The 17,031-nt window shown below is 46.5% G+C and overlaps 1 protein-coding gene across 1 annotated transcript; it reads left to right on the top strand.

Annotated features, from left to right (window-relative positions):
* Positions 1–6,359: 6,359 nt before the first annotated feature.
* Positions 6,360–8,565, top strand: LOC109774633 (UDP-glycosyltransferase 73E1). The gene has a single exon (XM_020333378.4). It carries the CDS (start codon positions 6,729–6,731, stop codon positions 8,262–8,264), a length of 1,536 nt encoding a protein of 511 aa, XP_020188967.1. The 5' UTR covers positions 6,360–6,728; the 3' UTR covers positions 8,265–8,565.
* The last annotated feature ends 8,466 nt before the right edge of the window (positions 8,566–17,031 follow it).

Here is a 17,031-nt window from a genome sequence, read left to right as displayed (position 1 = left end):
TCGAGCGTCGTCTGTAGATGTTATGAAACATCTGACATGCATGTTTTGATGACTACGTGATAGTTCAGTGTGTGATGCTAACGGTTTAAAATTGTGGCACCAAAGACGGTTTTGAAACGTCGCAGAACATATGAGATGTTCGAAAGACTGAAATTGGGATTTCAGACTAATGCCCACGTCAAGAGGTATGAGACCTCTGACAAGTTTCTTAAGCCTGCAAACTAAGGGAGAAAAGCTCAATCGTTGAGCATGTGCTCAGATTGTCTGAGTACTACAATCACTTGAATCGAGTGGGAGTTAATCTTCCAGATGAGATAGTGATGGTTCTCCATAGTCACTGCCACCAAGCTATTAGAGCTTCGTGATGAACTATAACATATCAGGGATAGACATGATGATCCTTGAGCAACTCGCGATGTTTGACACCGCGAAAGTAGAAATCAAGGAGGAGCATCAATTGTTGATGGTTTGTAAAACCACTAGTTTCTAGAAGGGCAAGGGCAAGAAGGGATACTTCATGAAACGGCAAATCAGTTGCTGCTCTAGTGAAGAAACCCAAGGTTGAACCCAAACCCGAGACTAAGTGCTTCTGAAATGAGGGGAACGGTCACTGAAGCAGAACTACCCTAGATACTTCGTAGATGAGAAGGCTGGCAAGGTCGACAGAAGTATATTGGATATACATTATATTAATGTGTACTTTACTAGTACTCCTAGTAGCACCAGGGTATTAGATACCGGTTCGGTTGCTAAGTGTTAGTAACTCGAAATAAAAGCTGCAGAATAAACGGAGACTAGCTAAAGGTGAGATGACGATATGTGTTGGAAGTGTTTCCAAGGTTGATGTGATCAAGCATCGCATGCTCCCTCTACTATCGAGATTGGGGTTAAACCTGAATAATTATTATTTGGTGTTTGCGTTGAGCATAGACATGATTGGATTATGTCTATCGCAATACGGTTATTCATTAAAGGAGAATAATGGTTACTCTGTCTATTTGAATAATACCTTCAATGGTCTTGCACCTAAAATGAATGGTTTATTGAATCTCGATCGTAGTGATACACATGTTCATGCCAAAAGATATAAGATAGTAATGATAGTACCACATACTTGTGGCACTGCCACTTGAGTCATATTGGTATAAAACGCATGAAGAAGCTCCATGTTGATGGATCTTTGGACTCACTCATTTTTGAAAAGATTGAGACATGCGAACCATGTCTATTAGTATATATGCATGAAGAAAGTCCATACAGATGGATCATTTGGACTCACTTGATTTTGAATCACTTGAGACATGCAAATCATACCACATGGGCAAGATGACTGAAAGGCCTCGTTTTCAGTAAGATGGAACAAGAGAGCAACTTGTTGGAAGTAATACATTTGATGTGTGAAGTCCAATGAGTGCTGAGGCACTCAGTGGATATCGTTATGTTCTTACTTCACAGATGATTTGAGTAGATGCTGAGAATATTTACTTGATGAAACACAAGTCTGAATTATTGAAAGGTTCAAGTAATTTCAGAGTGAAGTTGAAGATCGTCGTGACAAGAGGATAAAATGTCTGTGATATGATCATAGAGATGAATATCTGAGTTACGAGTTTGGCACACAATTAAGAAATTGTGGAAATTGTTTCACGACTAATACCGCCTGGAACACCATATTGTGATGGTGTGTCCGAACATCATAACTGCACCCTATTGGATATGGTGCATACCATGATGTCTCTTATCAAATTACAACTATCGTTTATGGGTTAGGCATTAGAGACAACCGCATTCACTTTAAATAGGGCACCACGCAATTCCGTTGAGACGACACCGTATGAACTATGGTTTAGAGAAACCTAAGCTGTCGTTTCTTAAAAGTTTGGGGCTGCGACGCTTATGTGAAAAAGTTTCAGGCTGATAAGCTCGAACCCAAAGCGGATAAATGCATCTTCATAGAATACCCAAAACAGTTGGGTATACCTCCTATTTTAGATCTGGAAGCAAAAGTGATTGTTTCTAGAAACGGGTCCTTTCTCGAGGAAAAGTTTCTCTCGAAAGAATCGAGTGGGAGGATGGTGGAGACTTGATGAGGTCATTGAACCGTCACTTCAACTAATGTGTAGCAGGGCACAGGAAGTTGTTCCTGTGGCACCTACACCAATTGAAGTGGAAGCTTATGATAGTGATCATGAAACTTCAGATCAAGTCACTACCAAACCTCATAGGACGACAAGGATGCGTACTACTTCAGAGTGGTACGTAATCCTGTCTTGGAAGTCATGTTGCTAGACAACAATGAACCTACGAGCTATGGAGAAGCGATGGTGGGCCCGGATTCCGACGAATGGCTCGAGGCCATAAAATCCGAGAGGATCCACATATGAAAACAAAGTATAGACTTTGAAAGAACTACTTGATGGTCGTAAGGCTGTTGGGTACAGATGGATTTTAAAGGGAAGACAGACAATGATGGTAAGTGTCACCATTAAGAAAGCTCGACTTGTCGTTAAGATGTTTTCCGGCAAGTTCAAGGAGTTGACTGCGATGAGACTTTCTCACTCGTAGCGATGCTAAGAGTCTGTTAGAATTATATTAGCAGTTACTGCATTATTTATGAAATCTTGCAGATAGGATGTCAAAACATTGTTTCCTCGACGATTTTCTTGAGGAAAGGTTGTATGTGATACAACCAGAAGGTTTTGTCAATCCTGAAAGATGCTAACAAGTATGCAAAGCTCCAGCAATCCTTCTAAGGATTGGAGTAAGCATCTCAGAGTTGGAATGAACGCTTTGATGAGATGATCAAAGATTTTGGGTTTATACAAAGTTCATGAGAAACTTGTATTTCCAAAGAAGTGAGTGGGAGCACTATAGAATTTTTTATGAGTATATGTTGTTAACATATTGTTGATCAGAAATGATGTAGAATTTCTGGAAAGCATCCAGGGTTATTTGAAAAGTGTTTTTAATGGAAAACCGGGATTAAGCTACTTGAACATTGAGCATCAAGATCTATAAGGATAGATCAAAAACGCTTAATAGTACTTTCAAATGAATACATACCGTGACAAGATTTTGAAGGAGTTCAAAATAGATCAGCAAAGAAGGAGTTCTTGGCTGTGTTACAAGGTGTGAGTATTGAGTAAGACTCAAGACCTGACCACGGCAGAAGAAAGAGAAAGGACGAAGTCGTCCCCTATGCTTTAGACGTAGGCTCTACAATATGCTATGCTGTGTAACGCACCTGAAGTGTGCCTTGCCATGAGTTAGTCAAGGGGTACAATAGTGATCCAGGAAGGGATCACATGACAGCGGTCGAACTTATCCTTAGTATCTAGTGGACTAAGGAATTTTCTCGATTATGGAGGTGGAAAAGGGGTTCGTCGTAAAGGGTTACGTCGATGCAAACTTTGACACTAATCTGGATGACTCTGAGTAGTGAACCGGATTCGTATAGTAGAGCAGTTATTTGGAATAGCTCCAAGTAGCGCGTGGTAGCTGCATCTACAAGATGACATAGAGATTTGTAAAGCACACACGGGTCTGAATGTTGCAGACCCGTTGACTAAAACCTCTCTCGTAAGCATAACATGATCAAACCCTAGAACTCATTGAGTGTTAATCACATGGTGATGTGAACTAGATTATTGACTCTAGTAAACTCTTGGGTATTAGTCACATGGCGATGTGAACTTTGAGTGTCAATCACATGGTGATGTGAACTAGATTATTGACTCTAGTGCAAGTGGGAGACTGTTGGAAATATGCCCTAGAGGCAATAATAAAATGGTTATTATTGTATTTCCTTGTTCATGATAATTGTCTGTTGTTCATGCTATAATTGTATTAACTGGAAACCGTAATACATGTGTGAATACATAGACCACAACATGTCCCTAGTAAGCCTCTAGTTGACTAGCTCGTTGATCAATAGATGGTTATGGTTTCCTGACCATGGACATTGGATGTCATTGATAACGGGATCACATCATTAGGAGAATGATGTGATGGACAAGACCCAATCCCAAGCATAGCACAAGATCGTGTAGTTCGTTTGCTAGAGTTTTTCTAATGTCAAGTATCATTTCCTTAGACCATGAGATTGTGCAACTCCCGGATACCGTAAGAATGCTTTGGGTGTACCAAACGTCACAACGTAATTGGGTGGCTATAAAGGTGCACTACAGGTATCTCCGAAAGTGTCTGTTGGGTTGGCACGAATCGAGACTGGGATTTGTCACTCCGTATGACGGAGAGGTATCTCTGGGCCCACTCGGTAATGCATCATCATAATGAGCTCAATGTGACTAAGGAGTTAGCCACGGGATCATGCGTTACGGTACGAGTAAAGTGACTTGCCGGTAACGAGATTGAACAAGGTATTGGGATACCGACGATCGTATCTCGGGCAAGTAACGTACCGATTGACAAAGGGAATTGTATACGGGATTGATTGAATCCTCGACATCGTGGTTCATTCGATGAGATCATCGTGGAACATGTGGGAGCCAACATGGGTATCCAGATCCCGCTGTTGGTTATTGACCGGAGAGTCGTCTCGGTCATGTCTGCATGTCTCCCGAACCCGTAGGGTCTACACACTTAAGTTCGGTGACGCTAGGGTTGTAGAGATATTAGTATGCGGTTAACCGAAAGTTGTTCGGAGTCCCGGATGAGATCCCGGACGTCACGAGGAGTTCCGGAATGGTCCGGAGGTAAAGATTTATATATGGGAAGTCCTATTTTGGCCACCGGAAAATGTTCGGGATTTTTCGGTATTGTACCGGAAAGGTTCTAGAAGGTTCCGAAGTGGGGTCCACCTGTATGGGGGGACCCACATGAATGTGGGTAGTGGGGGCAAGGCCCCACACCCCTGGTTAAGGCGCACCAAGATCCCACCTTAGAAGGAATAAGATCATATCTCGAAGGGATAAGATCAAGATCCCTAAAAAGGGAGGATAACAATCGGTGGGGAAGGGAGATGATGAGATTTCTTTCCCCCACCTTTGCCAACGCCCCAATGGACTTGGAGGGCAAGAACCAGCCCCCTCCACCCCTATATATAGTGGGGAGGCGCATGGGAGCAGCACCCCAAGCCCTGGCGCCTCCCTCCCTCCCGTGACACCTCTTCCTCCCCGCTTGCGCTTGGCGAAGCCCTGCCGGGATCCCGCTACTTCCACCACCACGCCGTCGTGCTGCTGGATCTCCATCAACCTCTCCTCCCCCCTTGCTGGATCAAAAAGGAGGAGACGTCGCTGCTCCGTACGTGTGTTGAACGCGGAGGTGCCGTCCGTTCGGCGCTAGGATCATCGGTGATTTGGATCACGACGAGTACGACTCCATCAACCCCGTTCTCTTGAACGCTTCCGCTCGCGATCTACAAGGGTATGTAGATGCACTCCTTCCCTCTCGTTGCTAGCATCTCCTAGATTGATCTTGGTGACACGTAGGAAAATTTTGAATTTCTGCTACGTTCCCCAACATTGGTTTTTTTATTTTTATTGGACAAACTGATGTCGGACTCTCGCAAAAAAATTCGATTTGCCGGAATTCGGGCACACGGACTGATCCATGGATATTTGAAAGACCGTGTTAGATGACAAAAATATATTCAAACATCTCAATTGAAACGTTCGCGGCCGATTTGCAGGACATCGTCGGAGATGAGATAGATGATGGATGAAGTTTTGGGTAGTACCACGGTGGGTACACACGTGGATATGCTGTACTCTTCTAGAGATCATGTTGTCCTCGCAGGATATTGAAACATTTTTAGGTAGAGGCGGTGGGCATTTATTTGGGCAGATGTGGGTTGAGCAGTCGGTGTTGCCTAATGCTAAATATTAAAAATTCAAACCTACTTAACACCACCGTCTTAAAAAAGGAACTTAATTCTACCAAATGTACCATGCGGACAGAGCTGCAGTATTTGAACTGATCCTTGTACCTACCTCATTCATTGGGGCACATCCATCAGAATTTCCTTTTTTATATTCAGTATTCAGTTAGCAGTACAGTGTTTCTTTTGCGTATGTTTTCAGGGTATTAAATATACACATCCGACTCTCTGCTATAACAGGTTGTGTTTGACACTAGTGAGGGAGGAGCGATGATGGCGGCGTATCTTTGACTCGCTTCAGTGTTTGTAATCGTCCTTAGGTGGTCTTTGAATCTGAATGTAATTTTTTATTATTTTTAGTCTTGGCTGCTTCCATGACAAGAGATGAATAGATCGAAAATTTTGCGTAAAAAATGTACATATCTCATTCATAAATCCATGTTTAAGCTTTTCACCCACTCTTAAAAGCCAGAATTACTATTTTATTGATTCATTTTGGAATGTACCAGCAAAAATTACTAGCTTGGCTTGGTACCGGTAAATGAGAACATTGCTCATGCTCACAGCCTCTCACCCACACCCTATAGAACCATAGACAGGAGGGAATGAACGACTACAGTAGAGACTCGAGTCGAGTGAAGTCTGGTTTATAAACTTTTTAAGTCGTATAGAGCTAGTCGGCAACAAACCCTGACCACGAGTGGTACTGTACTTTCCGGGTCCGTATTCCGCACTCGCCATCGATCGCAATAAAACCTTGCTGGTGTATAGGCGGGCCACACAATGCACTTACCCGCGGCGTCTCCCTGACCAACCTCGTGCACATATGCAACCGGTGGAGCGCCACCTGAGTGGATTGTAGCAGCATCCATCTTTGCAGCTGCTCGCCATGTCTTGCCGTACGGACGGCCCGGCCATGGCGGCAGCGGCACTGCCGCTCAAGCTCCACTTCGTGCTGGTGCCGCTCCTCGGGCAGGGCCACGTCATCCCCATGATGGACATGGCGCGCCTCATCGCCGGCCGCTGCGGCGCGCGCGTCACCGTCGTCCTGACCCCCGTCCACGCCGCGCGCAGCAGGGCCGTCCTAGAGCACGCCGGCCGCGCCGGGCTCGCCGTCGACTTCGCCGAGCTCGAGTTTCCGGGGCCCGCGCTGGGCCTGCCCGAGGGGTGCGAGAGCCACGACATGATCAGGGACTACACGCATTTCAGGCTCTTCTGCGACGCCATGTCCCTGCTCGCCGAGCCGCTCGAGGCGTACCTCCGCGCGCTGCCGCGGCGGCCTGACTGCATCGTCGCCGACTCGTGCAGCCCGTACCCGGCGGACGTCGCGCGGCGGCTCGGCGTCCCGCGGCTGGTGTTCCACGGCCCGTCGGCATTCTTCGTCCTCGCGGTGCATAACCTGGCCAAGAACGGCGTGTACGACCGCGTCGCCGACGACTTCGAGCCGTTCGAGGTGCCGGACTTCCCGGTACGGGCCGTGCTGAATCGGGCAACGTCGCCCGGGTTCTTCCAGTCGCCGGGGCTAGAGAGGCACCGGCGCGACATTCTCGACGCCGAGGCCACCGCCGACGGCCTGGTCCTCAACACGTGCGCGGCTTTCGAGGGCGCGTTCGTCCAGCGGTACGCCGAGGCGCTCGGCCTCAAGGTCTGGGCAATCGGGCCACTCTGCCTCCTCGACTCCGACGCCGAAACCACGGCGGTGAGAGGTAATCCCGCCGCCGTGGACGCCAGCCTCGTCGCGTCATGGCTGGACGCGAGGCCGCCCCAGTCCGTGCTCTACGTAAGCTTCGGCAGCGTCGTGCACTTGTTCCCGCCGCAGGTTGCCGAGCTCGCTGCCGGACTGGAGGCATCAAACCGGCCGTTCATCTGGGTGGCCAAGGAGACCGACGGCCTCGACTCTGGTTTCGACGCGCGGGTGGAAGGGCGGGGCCTCGTCATCCGCGGCTGGGCGCCGCAGATGGCCATTCTGTCCCACCCTTCCGTCGGCGGCTTCCTGACACACTGCGGGTGGAACTCGACGCTGGAGTCCCTCTCCCACGGCGTGCCGCTTCTGACTTGGCCGCAGTTCGCCGACCAGTTCCTTACCGAGATGCTAGTCGTCGACGTGCTCGGCGCCGGCGTCCGGACCGGCATCAAGGTACCATTCACGCACGTGGTCAGCAATCCCGAGATGTCGAAAGTGCAGATCGGGAGGGAAGCCCTGGAGAGAGCGGTGGTTGCGTTGATGGACGAGGGGGCGGCGATGCGGGTGAGGGCGAAGGAGCTCGCCGTGATGGCGAGGGAGGCAATGGCGGAAGGTGGGTCCTCGGACAGCGACCTGGCGAGCTTGGTTCGCCATGTCGCGGAGCTCGTACAGCAAGAAAAAGACGTCGTGGAGGTTCATGACGCACCTGACCTCAGGGAGCAGGAACAAAAAGCTGTATGATCGATCAGGATAACACAGTTGGGATCGATCAGAATGCATTTTCGACGCAGTTTTCTTCATCATATAGTCATAAACAGGTGGTTCGCACTTCGCAGCAGATTATGAAATTCTATCAGACTGCCACCTGATAAAGATCGGATCTGGAGGAGCAGATGTCAACGCCCTGTCATCAAGCATATGTTAGTCAACTTTTTTCCGAAAAAAAACAGCATCGTCGAGCAGACGTGTCATTTGTATGGGCCTGTAGCATGTTAGACCACCTTGTTGGGCTCGACGTCTATTTTCGAAAGCTATGCTGCAACCGCCTCGATTTTCATTAGCTGAATTTCACGCGCGCTTTATCGGAATGAGACATCTAGTACCATTGGAGAGCTTCGTACAAGGAAATCATATTCGATGTAGAATATTTTCATGAATTCCTCGCAGATTAAGAGCAGTTTTGTAAATGATGATTTTATCGTATTGAAAAATGTGAATCGTATTTTGACCTTATTTTCAAAGGTTTCTCGGAACGACAAAAATGATATAGCGTTGGAAATTTGTTGCGACCCGCTCCTTTTCATGTAGAAAGTTTTTTTCAGTTCGAAAAGGTTTTAAAGTAATATTAAAAGTGAAGGAAATTTGAATGCGATCGTATCTTTGGGTTCATTTTGAGACAGCTTGTCGTAATGCAGCAAATCATATGGCGTTGAAAAGCTTGTGCAAATGCAATCATTTTCATATAAAACATTTTCACAAATTCTTTACGGTTTAAGTTGAACTTTCAAAATGGCGGAAGTTATTTTGAAGGCGAAATTTAAGAAGAACATGTTGGGAGTAATTTCAAAAAAATTCCTACGCAGACGCAAAATCATGGTGATGCATAACAACGAGAGAGGAGAGTGTTGTCCATGTACCCTCGTAGACCGTAAGCGTAAGCGTTATGACAACGCGGTTGATGTAGTCGTACGTCTTCACGATCGACCGATCCTAGTACCGAAAGTACGGCACCTCCGTGATCTGCACACGTTCAGCTCGGTGACGTCCCACGAACTCACGATCCAGCAGAGTGTCGAGGGAGAGCTTCGTCAGCACGACGGCGTGATGACGGTGATGATGAAGTTACCGGCGCAGGGCTTCGCCTAAGCACTACAACGATATGACCGAGATGGATTATGGTGGAGGGGGCACCGCACACGGCTGGAAACAATCAACTTGTGTGTTCTAGGGTGCCCCTGCCCCCGTATATAAAGGAGCAAGGGGGAGGCCAGCCGGCCTAGGGCGCGCCAAGCAGAGGGGGGACTCCCCCTTTCCTAGTCCAACTAGGAAGGGGGAAGGGGAAAGGAAGGAGAGGGAGAGAGGGAGGGAAAGAGGGGGCGCCCCCCCCCCTCCTTGTCCAATTCGGACTCCCAAGGGGGGCGGCCAGCCCTAGGGCCCCCTCCTCTCTCTCCCACAAGGCCCATGTTGGCCCATTAGTTCCCCAGGGGGTTCCGATAACCCCCCGGCACTCCGATAATTATCCGGTAACCCACGGAACACTTCCGGTGTCCGAATATAGTCGTCCAATATATCAATCTTTATGTCTCGACAATTTCGAGACTCCTCGTCATGTCCGTGATCACATCCGGGACTCCGAACTATCTTCGGTACATCAAAACACATAAACTCATAATACCGAACGTCACCGAACGTTAAGCGTGCGGACCCTATGGGTTCGAGAACTATGTAGACATGACCGAGACACGTCTCCGGTCAATAACCAATAGCGGAACCTAGATGCTCATATTGGTTCCTGCATATTCTACGAAGATCCTTATCAGTCAAACCGCATAACAACATACGTTGTTCCCTTTGTCATCGGTATGTTACTTGCCCGAGATTCGATCGTCGGTATCTCAATACCTAGTTCAATCTCGTTACAGGCAAGTCTCTTTACTCGTTACGTAATGCATCATCCCGCAACTAACTCATTAGTCACATTGCTTGCAAGGCTTATAGTGATGTGCATTACCGAGAGGGCCCAGAGATACCTCTCCGACAATCGGAGTGACAAATCCTAATCTCGATCTATGCCAACTCAACAAGTACCATTGGAGACACCTGTAGAGCACCTTTATAATCACCCAGTTACGTTGTGACGTTTGGTAACACACAAAGTGTTCCTCCGGTATTCGGGAGTTGCATAATCTCATAGTCATAGGAACATGTATAAGTCATGAAGAAAGCAATAGCAACATACTAAACGATCAAGTGCTAAGCTAACGGAATGGCTCAAGTCAATCACATCATTATTTAATGATGTGATCCCATTAATGAAATGACAACTCATGTCTATGGCTAGGAAACTTAACCATCTTTGATTCAACGAGCTAGTCAAGTAGAGGCATACTAGTGACACTCTGTTTGTCTATGTATTCACACATGTACTAAGTTTCCGGTTAATACAATTCTAGCATGAATAACAAACATTTATCATGATATAAGGAAATATAAATAACAACTTTATTATTGCCTCTAGGGCATATTTCCTTCAGTCTCCCACTTGCACTAGAGTCAATAATCTAGATTACACAGTAATGATTCTAACACCCATGGAGTCTTGGTGCTGATCATGTTTTGCTCGTGAGAGAGGCTTAGTCAACGGGTCTGCAACATTCAGATCCGTATGTATCTTGCAAATCTCTATGTCTCCCTCCTTGACTTGATCGCGAATGGAATTGAAGCGTCTCTTGATGTGCTTGGTTCTCTTGTGAAATCTGTATTCCTTTGCCAAGGCAATTGCACCAGTACTGTCACAAAAGATTTTCATTGGACCCAATGCACTAGGTATGACACCTAGATCGGATATGAACTCCTTCATCCAGACTCCTTCATTTGCTGCTTCCGAAGCAGCTATGTACTCCGCTTCACACGTAGATCCCGCCACAACGCTTTGCTTAGAACTGCACCAACTGACAGCTCCACCGTTCAATATAAATACGTATCCGGTTTGTGACTTAGAGTCATCTGGATCAGTGTCAAAGCTTGCATCGACGTAACCATTTACGACGAGCTCTTTGTCACCTCCATAAATGAGAAACATATCCTTAGTCCTTTTCAGGTATTTCAGGATGTTCTTGACCGCTGTCCAATGATCCACTCCTGGATTACTTTGGTACCTCCCTGCTAAACTAATAGCAAGGCACACATCATGTCTGGTACACAACATTGCATACATGATAGAGCCTATGGCTGAAGCATAGGGAACACCTTTCATTTTCTCTCTATCTTCTGCAGTGGTCGGGCATTGAGTCTGACTCAATTTCACACCTTGTAACACAGGCAAGAACCCTTTCTTTGCTTGATCCATTTTGAACTTCTTCAAAACTTTATCAAGGTATGTGTTTTGTGAAAGTCCAATTAAGCGTCTCGATCTATCTCTATAGATCTTGATGCCCAATATATAAGCAGCTTCACCAAGGTCTTTCATTGAAAAACTCTTGTTCAAGTATCCTTTTATGCTATCCAGAAATTCTATATCATTTCCAATCAACAATATGTCATCCACATATAATATTAGAAATGCTACAGAGCTCCCACTCACTTTCTTGTAAATACAGGCTTCTCCAAAAGTCTGTATAAAACCATATGCTTTGATCACACTATCAAAATGTTTATTCCAACTCCGAGATGCTTGCACCAGTCCATAAATGGATCGCTGGAGCTTGCATACTTTGTTAGCATCCTTTTGATCGATAAAACCTTCAGGTTGCATCATATACAACTCTTCTTCCAGAAATCCATTCAGGAATGCAGTCTTTACATCCATTTGCCAAATTTCATAATCATAAAATGCAGCAATTGCTAACATGATTCGGACGGACTTAAGCATCGCTACGGGTGAGAAGGTCTCATCGTAGTCAACTCCTTGAACTTGTCGAAAACCTTTCGCAACAAGTCGAGCTTTGTAGATGATAATCCCCAAGTGCAAGGAATCATCGTAGCAATTTCCAAAGGTGGAAGTGATAAGTATGGAGTGTCGAACCCACAAGGAGCTAAAGGTAAGATCAATATTCTCTCAAGCCCTATCTGCCACTGATACGACTCTACGTACACCGAACATTTGCTTCCAACTAGCAACGAGAAATAAAACTACGTTGTGGGTATGAAGAGGATAACTTTGTATGATATCGGAGAGCTAAAATATAAAAGTAGGTGTTGTTATCATAAAGTTAGAATATATTACTAAGTATTATAAATAGCGAGTGTGGAATAATGATGGGTCGGTGTGCGGAATTGTCTTAGGCAATTGTTAACAAGACCGATAGTCGTCATTGCAATTTCATATGAGGGAGAGGCATAAGCTAACATACTTTCTCTACTTGGATCATATGCACTTATGATTGGAACTCTAGCAAGCATCCGCAACTACTAAAGATCATTAAGGTAAAACCCAACCATAGCATTAAAGCATCAAGTCCTCTTTATCCCATACGCAACAACCCCCTTACTTGGGTTTGTGTTTCAGTCACTCACGCAACCCACTATAAGCGAATCATAAACATATTGCAACACCCTACAGCGGGAATCCCTCACGCTTGCGCGACACGGAGGGCACCATAGGACAACACCAAAATAAAACATACAACTCATACCAATCTAGATCATCAATCAACCCAAAGACAAAGGATATCTACTCAAAACATCATAGGATGGCAACACATCATTGGATCATAATATGTGGCATAAAGCACCATGTACAAGTAGGGATTACAGCGGGGTGCAGGAGAGTGGACCGCGTAAAAGAGATGAGGATGGTGATGATGTTGATGAAGACGATCACCGCGGCGATGATTCCCCTCCCGATGGCACTCCGGCGCCACTGAGAGAGAGGAGGAGAGGTTCTCCCCTTGTGCTTCCTCCTCCATGGCCTCCCCCCTAGATGGGGAGAGGTTCTCCCTCTGGTCCTTGGCCTTCATGGCGATGATGGCCCCTCCGGGATCCTCCCATTGGCCTCCGGTGATGATGGCCCCCTCCGGCAGGGTGCCAGAGAGGGCCTAGATTGATTTCTCGTGGCTACAGAGGCTTGCGGCGGCGGAACTTCCGATCTAGGTTATTTTCTGGGGGTTTCTGTATGTATAGGAATTTTTGGCATTGGCTTCACGTCAGGGGGGTCTCCGAGTCGTCCATGAGGCAGGGGCCCACGCCCAGGGGGGTGGGCGCGCCCCCACCCTCGTGGACAGCCCGGGACTCTTCTGGCCCAACTCTTTTGCTCCAGGGGCTTCTTTTGGTCCATAAAAAATCAACAAAAATTGGCAGGTCAATTGGACTCCGTTTGGTATTCCTTTTCTGTAAAACTCAAAAACAAGGAAAAAACACAAACTGACACTGGGCTCTAGGTTAATAGGTTAGTCCCAAAAATCATATAAAATAGCATATAAATGCATATAAAACATCTAAGATGGATAATATAATAGCATGAATACTTCATAAATTATAGATACGTTGGAGACGTATCAGTAGACAGTAACATTACCGTCAGCGTCTGTCTTCTTCTTGAAGATCCATTTATTCTCGATGGCTTGCCGATCATCGGGCAAGTCAACCAAAGTCCACACTTTGTTCTCATACATGGATCCCATCTCAGATTTCATGGCCTCAAGCCATCTTGCGGAATCTTGGCTCATCATCGCTTCCTCATAGTTCGTAGGTTCGTCATGGTCAAGTAACATGACCTCCGAATAGGATTATTGTACCACTCTGGTGCGGATCTTACTCTTGTTGACCTACGAGGTTTGGTAGTGACTTGATCTGAAGTTACATGATCATCATCATTAGCTTCCTCACTAATTGGTGTAGGAGTCATAGGAACTGATTTCTGTGATGAACTACTTTCCAATAAGGGAGCAGGTACAGTTACCTCATCAAATTCTACTTTCCTCCCACTCACTTCTTTCGAGAGAAACTCCTTCTCTAGAAAGGATCCATTCTTAGCAACGAATGTCTTGCCTTCGGATCTGTGATAGAATGTGTACCCAACAGTCTCCTTTGGATATCCTATGAAGACACATTTCTCCGATTTAGGTTCGAGCTTATCAGGTTGAAGCTTTTTCACATAAGCATCGCAGCCCCAAACTTTAAGAAATGACAACTTTGGTTTCTTGCCAAACCACAGTTGAAAGAACATGTGGTGCCCCCATGTTTGGTTTTGGTAATTGATGACAATCTCTATGGACTAATGGTTGCCTTGAGTTATATTTGAAGGATTTGTCCATAGGCATTTCTTGAAGTCCATGTGTTGGTTTCAAGGAGTTTATGTGGTGACCAAGGTGTTATTAAGGAATTATCCAAAGATTGGTCATGTGAGAGTTGAGCTTATTGCAAGCATGTCTTGAAGAAGAAGATTGTGTGATCATTCATGTTTACCTTCAAGACATCATCCAAATGAAGAGAGTTGGAAAGAGTCAAGGTTGATCAAGACTAAGTCAAGAGTGAATCAAGTTGATCATCACACAAAGCACACAAGATGTACCGAGGGATCAAGCGATCCCATGGTATGGTAAGCATTGTCAATTACGCTTTGTGTACTAACCCATGGTCTTCGTGAGAGTTCTTTGTGGGGTTAGGTTGCGGTGTGCAAGTTCAAGTGAAGCGGGCAAGTTCAAGTAAAGCATCACGAAGAGATCAAATGCTTGAAGCTTGCCATCCATTGTGGTGACAATGGACTTGTGAAGATGTGCGGAAGGGTGGCTCACCCATAGTGGAGTATGGGGAGCAATCAACTAGTCTTCATCGAGCCAACGCAATCAAGAAAGGTGGTCCATCTTGAGGGAGTCAACATCGTCATCATCTAGCTCAAGTGGACCATGTGCAAGGCAAAGGTTTGCTCTTGATAGGTTTTCTATTTTACCGGTCTCATGATGGTAGTTGGGAGACCGGGTTATACGATCGATTGTCGTACTATCAAGGGGGGGGTCTCGATGAGTAGCTTGATCGTATCGTTCATAGAGAGCTCAAACCATTGCATCCTTGCATCATCTTTATTGGTTCTTGTTTGGTTCTTCTCTTTGTGAGTTTTGGAGCTTATGGTCATCTTGATGACAAGCTCGAGTTCATCGAAAACGGAGTTCACTCGCATCTTCTATGATGTTTTCGATGTTGGAGGTTATGCCGGTTCTTCTCGGTTGGAGGTTTCACTCCGCTGTTTTGATGCTACTCGTCGTCTTGTATCCAACAAACTTGAGTTTGCTCAATTCGGAGCTCATATGAAGAAGTTTTGGCAGTTCTGTTTTTCTCCCTGCGGTAGTACCGCGGTGGCAGCGGTAGTATCGCTTGTAGCGTCAAGCGGTAGTACCGCTCCAGTACCGCTCTACTACCGCCTCGATTTTGGATCTGCTCTTTTTGTGTCGGGTTCAGCAGTAGTCGCGCGGCAGTAAGGCACGGTAGTACCGCCTATAAGCGGTAGTACCGCTCCGGTCGAGCGGTAGTACCGCTACTGCGCTACTGCCACCGTACTCTGCTCTGTCCTCCCTCCTTTTGTCCCGCGTTCTGCTCCTCCAGCGGTAGTACCGCTGGGGTGAGCGGTAGTACCGCTTATCGGCGGTACTACCGCCCCAAGGTTCTTGTTTTGTTGCTCCTTTTCCCTGCTTCTTCCGCCCGAGCGGTAGTACCGCTCGTGGAGCGGTAGTACCGCTCGTGTGCGGGCTGAGCACATAACGGTTGGATTTTTCCCCTCCTATAAAAGGGGGTCTTCTTCCCAATGAACCTTATCCTTTGAGCTCGTGTTCTTCCCCCATTGTTGACCTTCTTCGAGCTTTCTAACTCTCAATCCCTCCATGGATTCTTGCTAGTTTTTGAGGGAAAAGAGAGAGGAGATCTAGATCCACATTTCCACCAATCACTTTCTCCTCTATGTGAGGGGAACCCCTTGGATCTAGATCTTGGAGTTCTTGGTGTTCTCCTTCTTGTTCTTCCTCTCATTTTCCTCCCTAGCATTAGTTTCTTCGGTGGGATTTGAGAGAGAAGGACTTGGGCACTCCGTGTGCCCTTGCCATTGCATTTGGTGCATCGGTTTGAGTTCTCCACGGTGATACATGGAAGTTACAAGTTGAGAAGCTTATTACTCTTGGGTGCTTGGTACCCTTGAGCTTGTTCCTCTTGGGTGCTTGGGCGCCCTAGACGGTTGGTGGTGTTCGGAGCTCAATCATTGTGGTGTAAAGCTCCAGGCAAGCGTCGGGGTCTCCAATTAGGTTGTGGAGATCGCCCCGAGCAATTTGACGGGTTCCGGTGACCGCCCCCAAGGGTTGCCAAAGTGTACGGGTTCGGTGACCGCCCCCAAGGGTTGCCATTTGTACGGGTTCAGTGACCGCCCTCAAGGGTCCCTTAGTGGAATCACGGCATCTTGCATTGTGCGAGGGCGTGAGGAGATTACGGTGGCCCTAGTGGCTTCTTGGGGAGCATTGGGCCTCCACACCGCTCCAAATGGAGATTAGCATCCGCAAGGGTGTGAACTTCGGGATACATCATCGTCTCCGCGTGCCTCGGTTATCTCTTACCCGAGCCCTTTACTTAAGCACTTTACTTTGTGATAGCCATATTGTTTCTTGTCATATATCTTGCTATCACCTAAGTAGTTTTTCTTGCTTAGCATAAGTTGTTAATGCTTATAGGTGAGCCTAGTTGTTGTAGGTTTTGTGCTTGACAAATTAACCGCTAGGTTTATTCCGCATTTGTTCAAGCCTCAATCGTAATTATTTTAAAGCGCCTATTCACCCCCCTCTAGGCGACATCCACGATCTTTCAACAGTTC

Source organism: Aegilops tauschii, chromosome 1 (assembly GCF_002575655.3).
Source record: "Aegilops tauschii subsp. strangulata cultivar AL8/78 chromosome 1, Aet v6.0, whole genome shotgun sequence".
In the NCBI taxonomy this organism is placed as follows: domain Eukaryota; kingdom Viridiplantae; phylum Streptophyta; class Magnoliopsida; order Poales; family Poaceae; genus Aegilops; species Aegilops tauschii.
Note: the sequence above shows the minus strand (reverse complement) of the source record. Positions and strands in the feature narration are given on the sequence as shown.

Bases quoted from the DNA above. Each gene is read 5' to 3' on its own strand.
- LOC109774633 (XM_020333378.4), top strand. From the start codon at position 6,729: ATGTCTTGCCGTACGGACGGCCCGGCCATGGCGGCAGCGGCACTGCCG.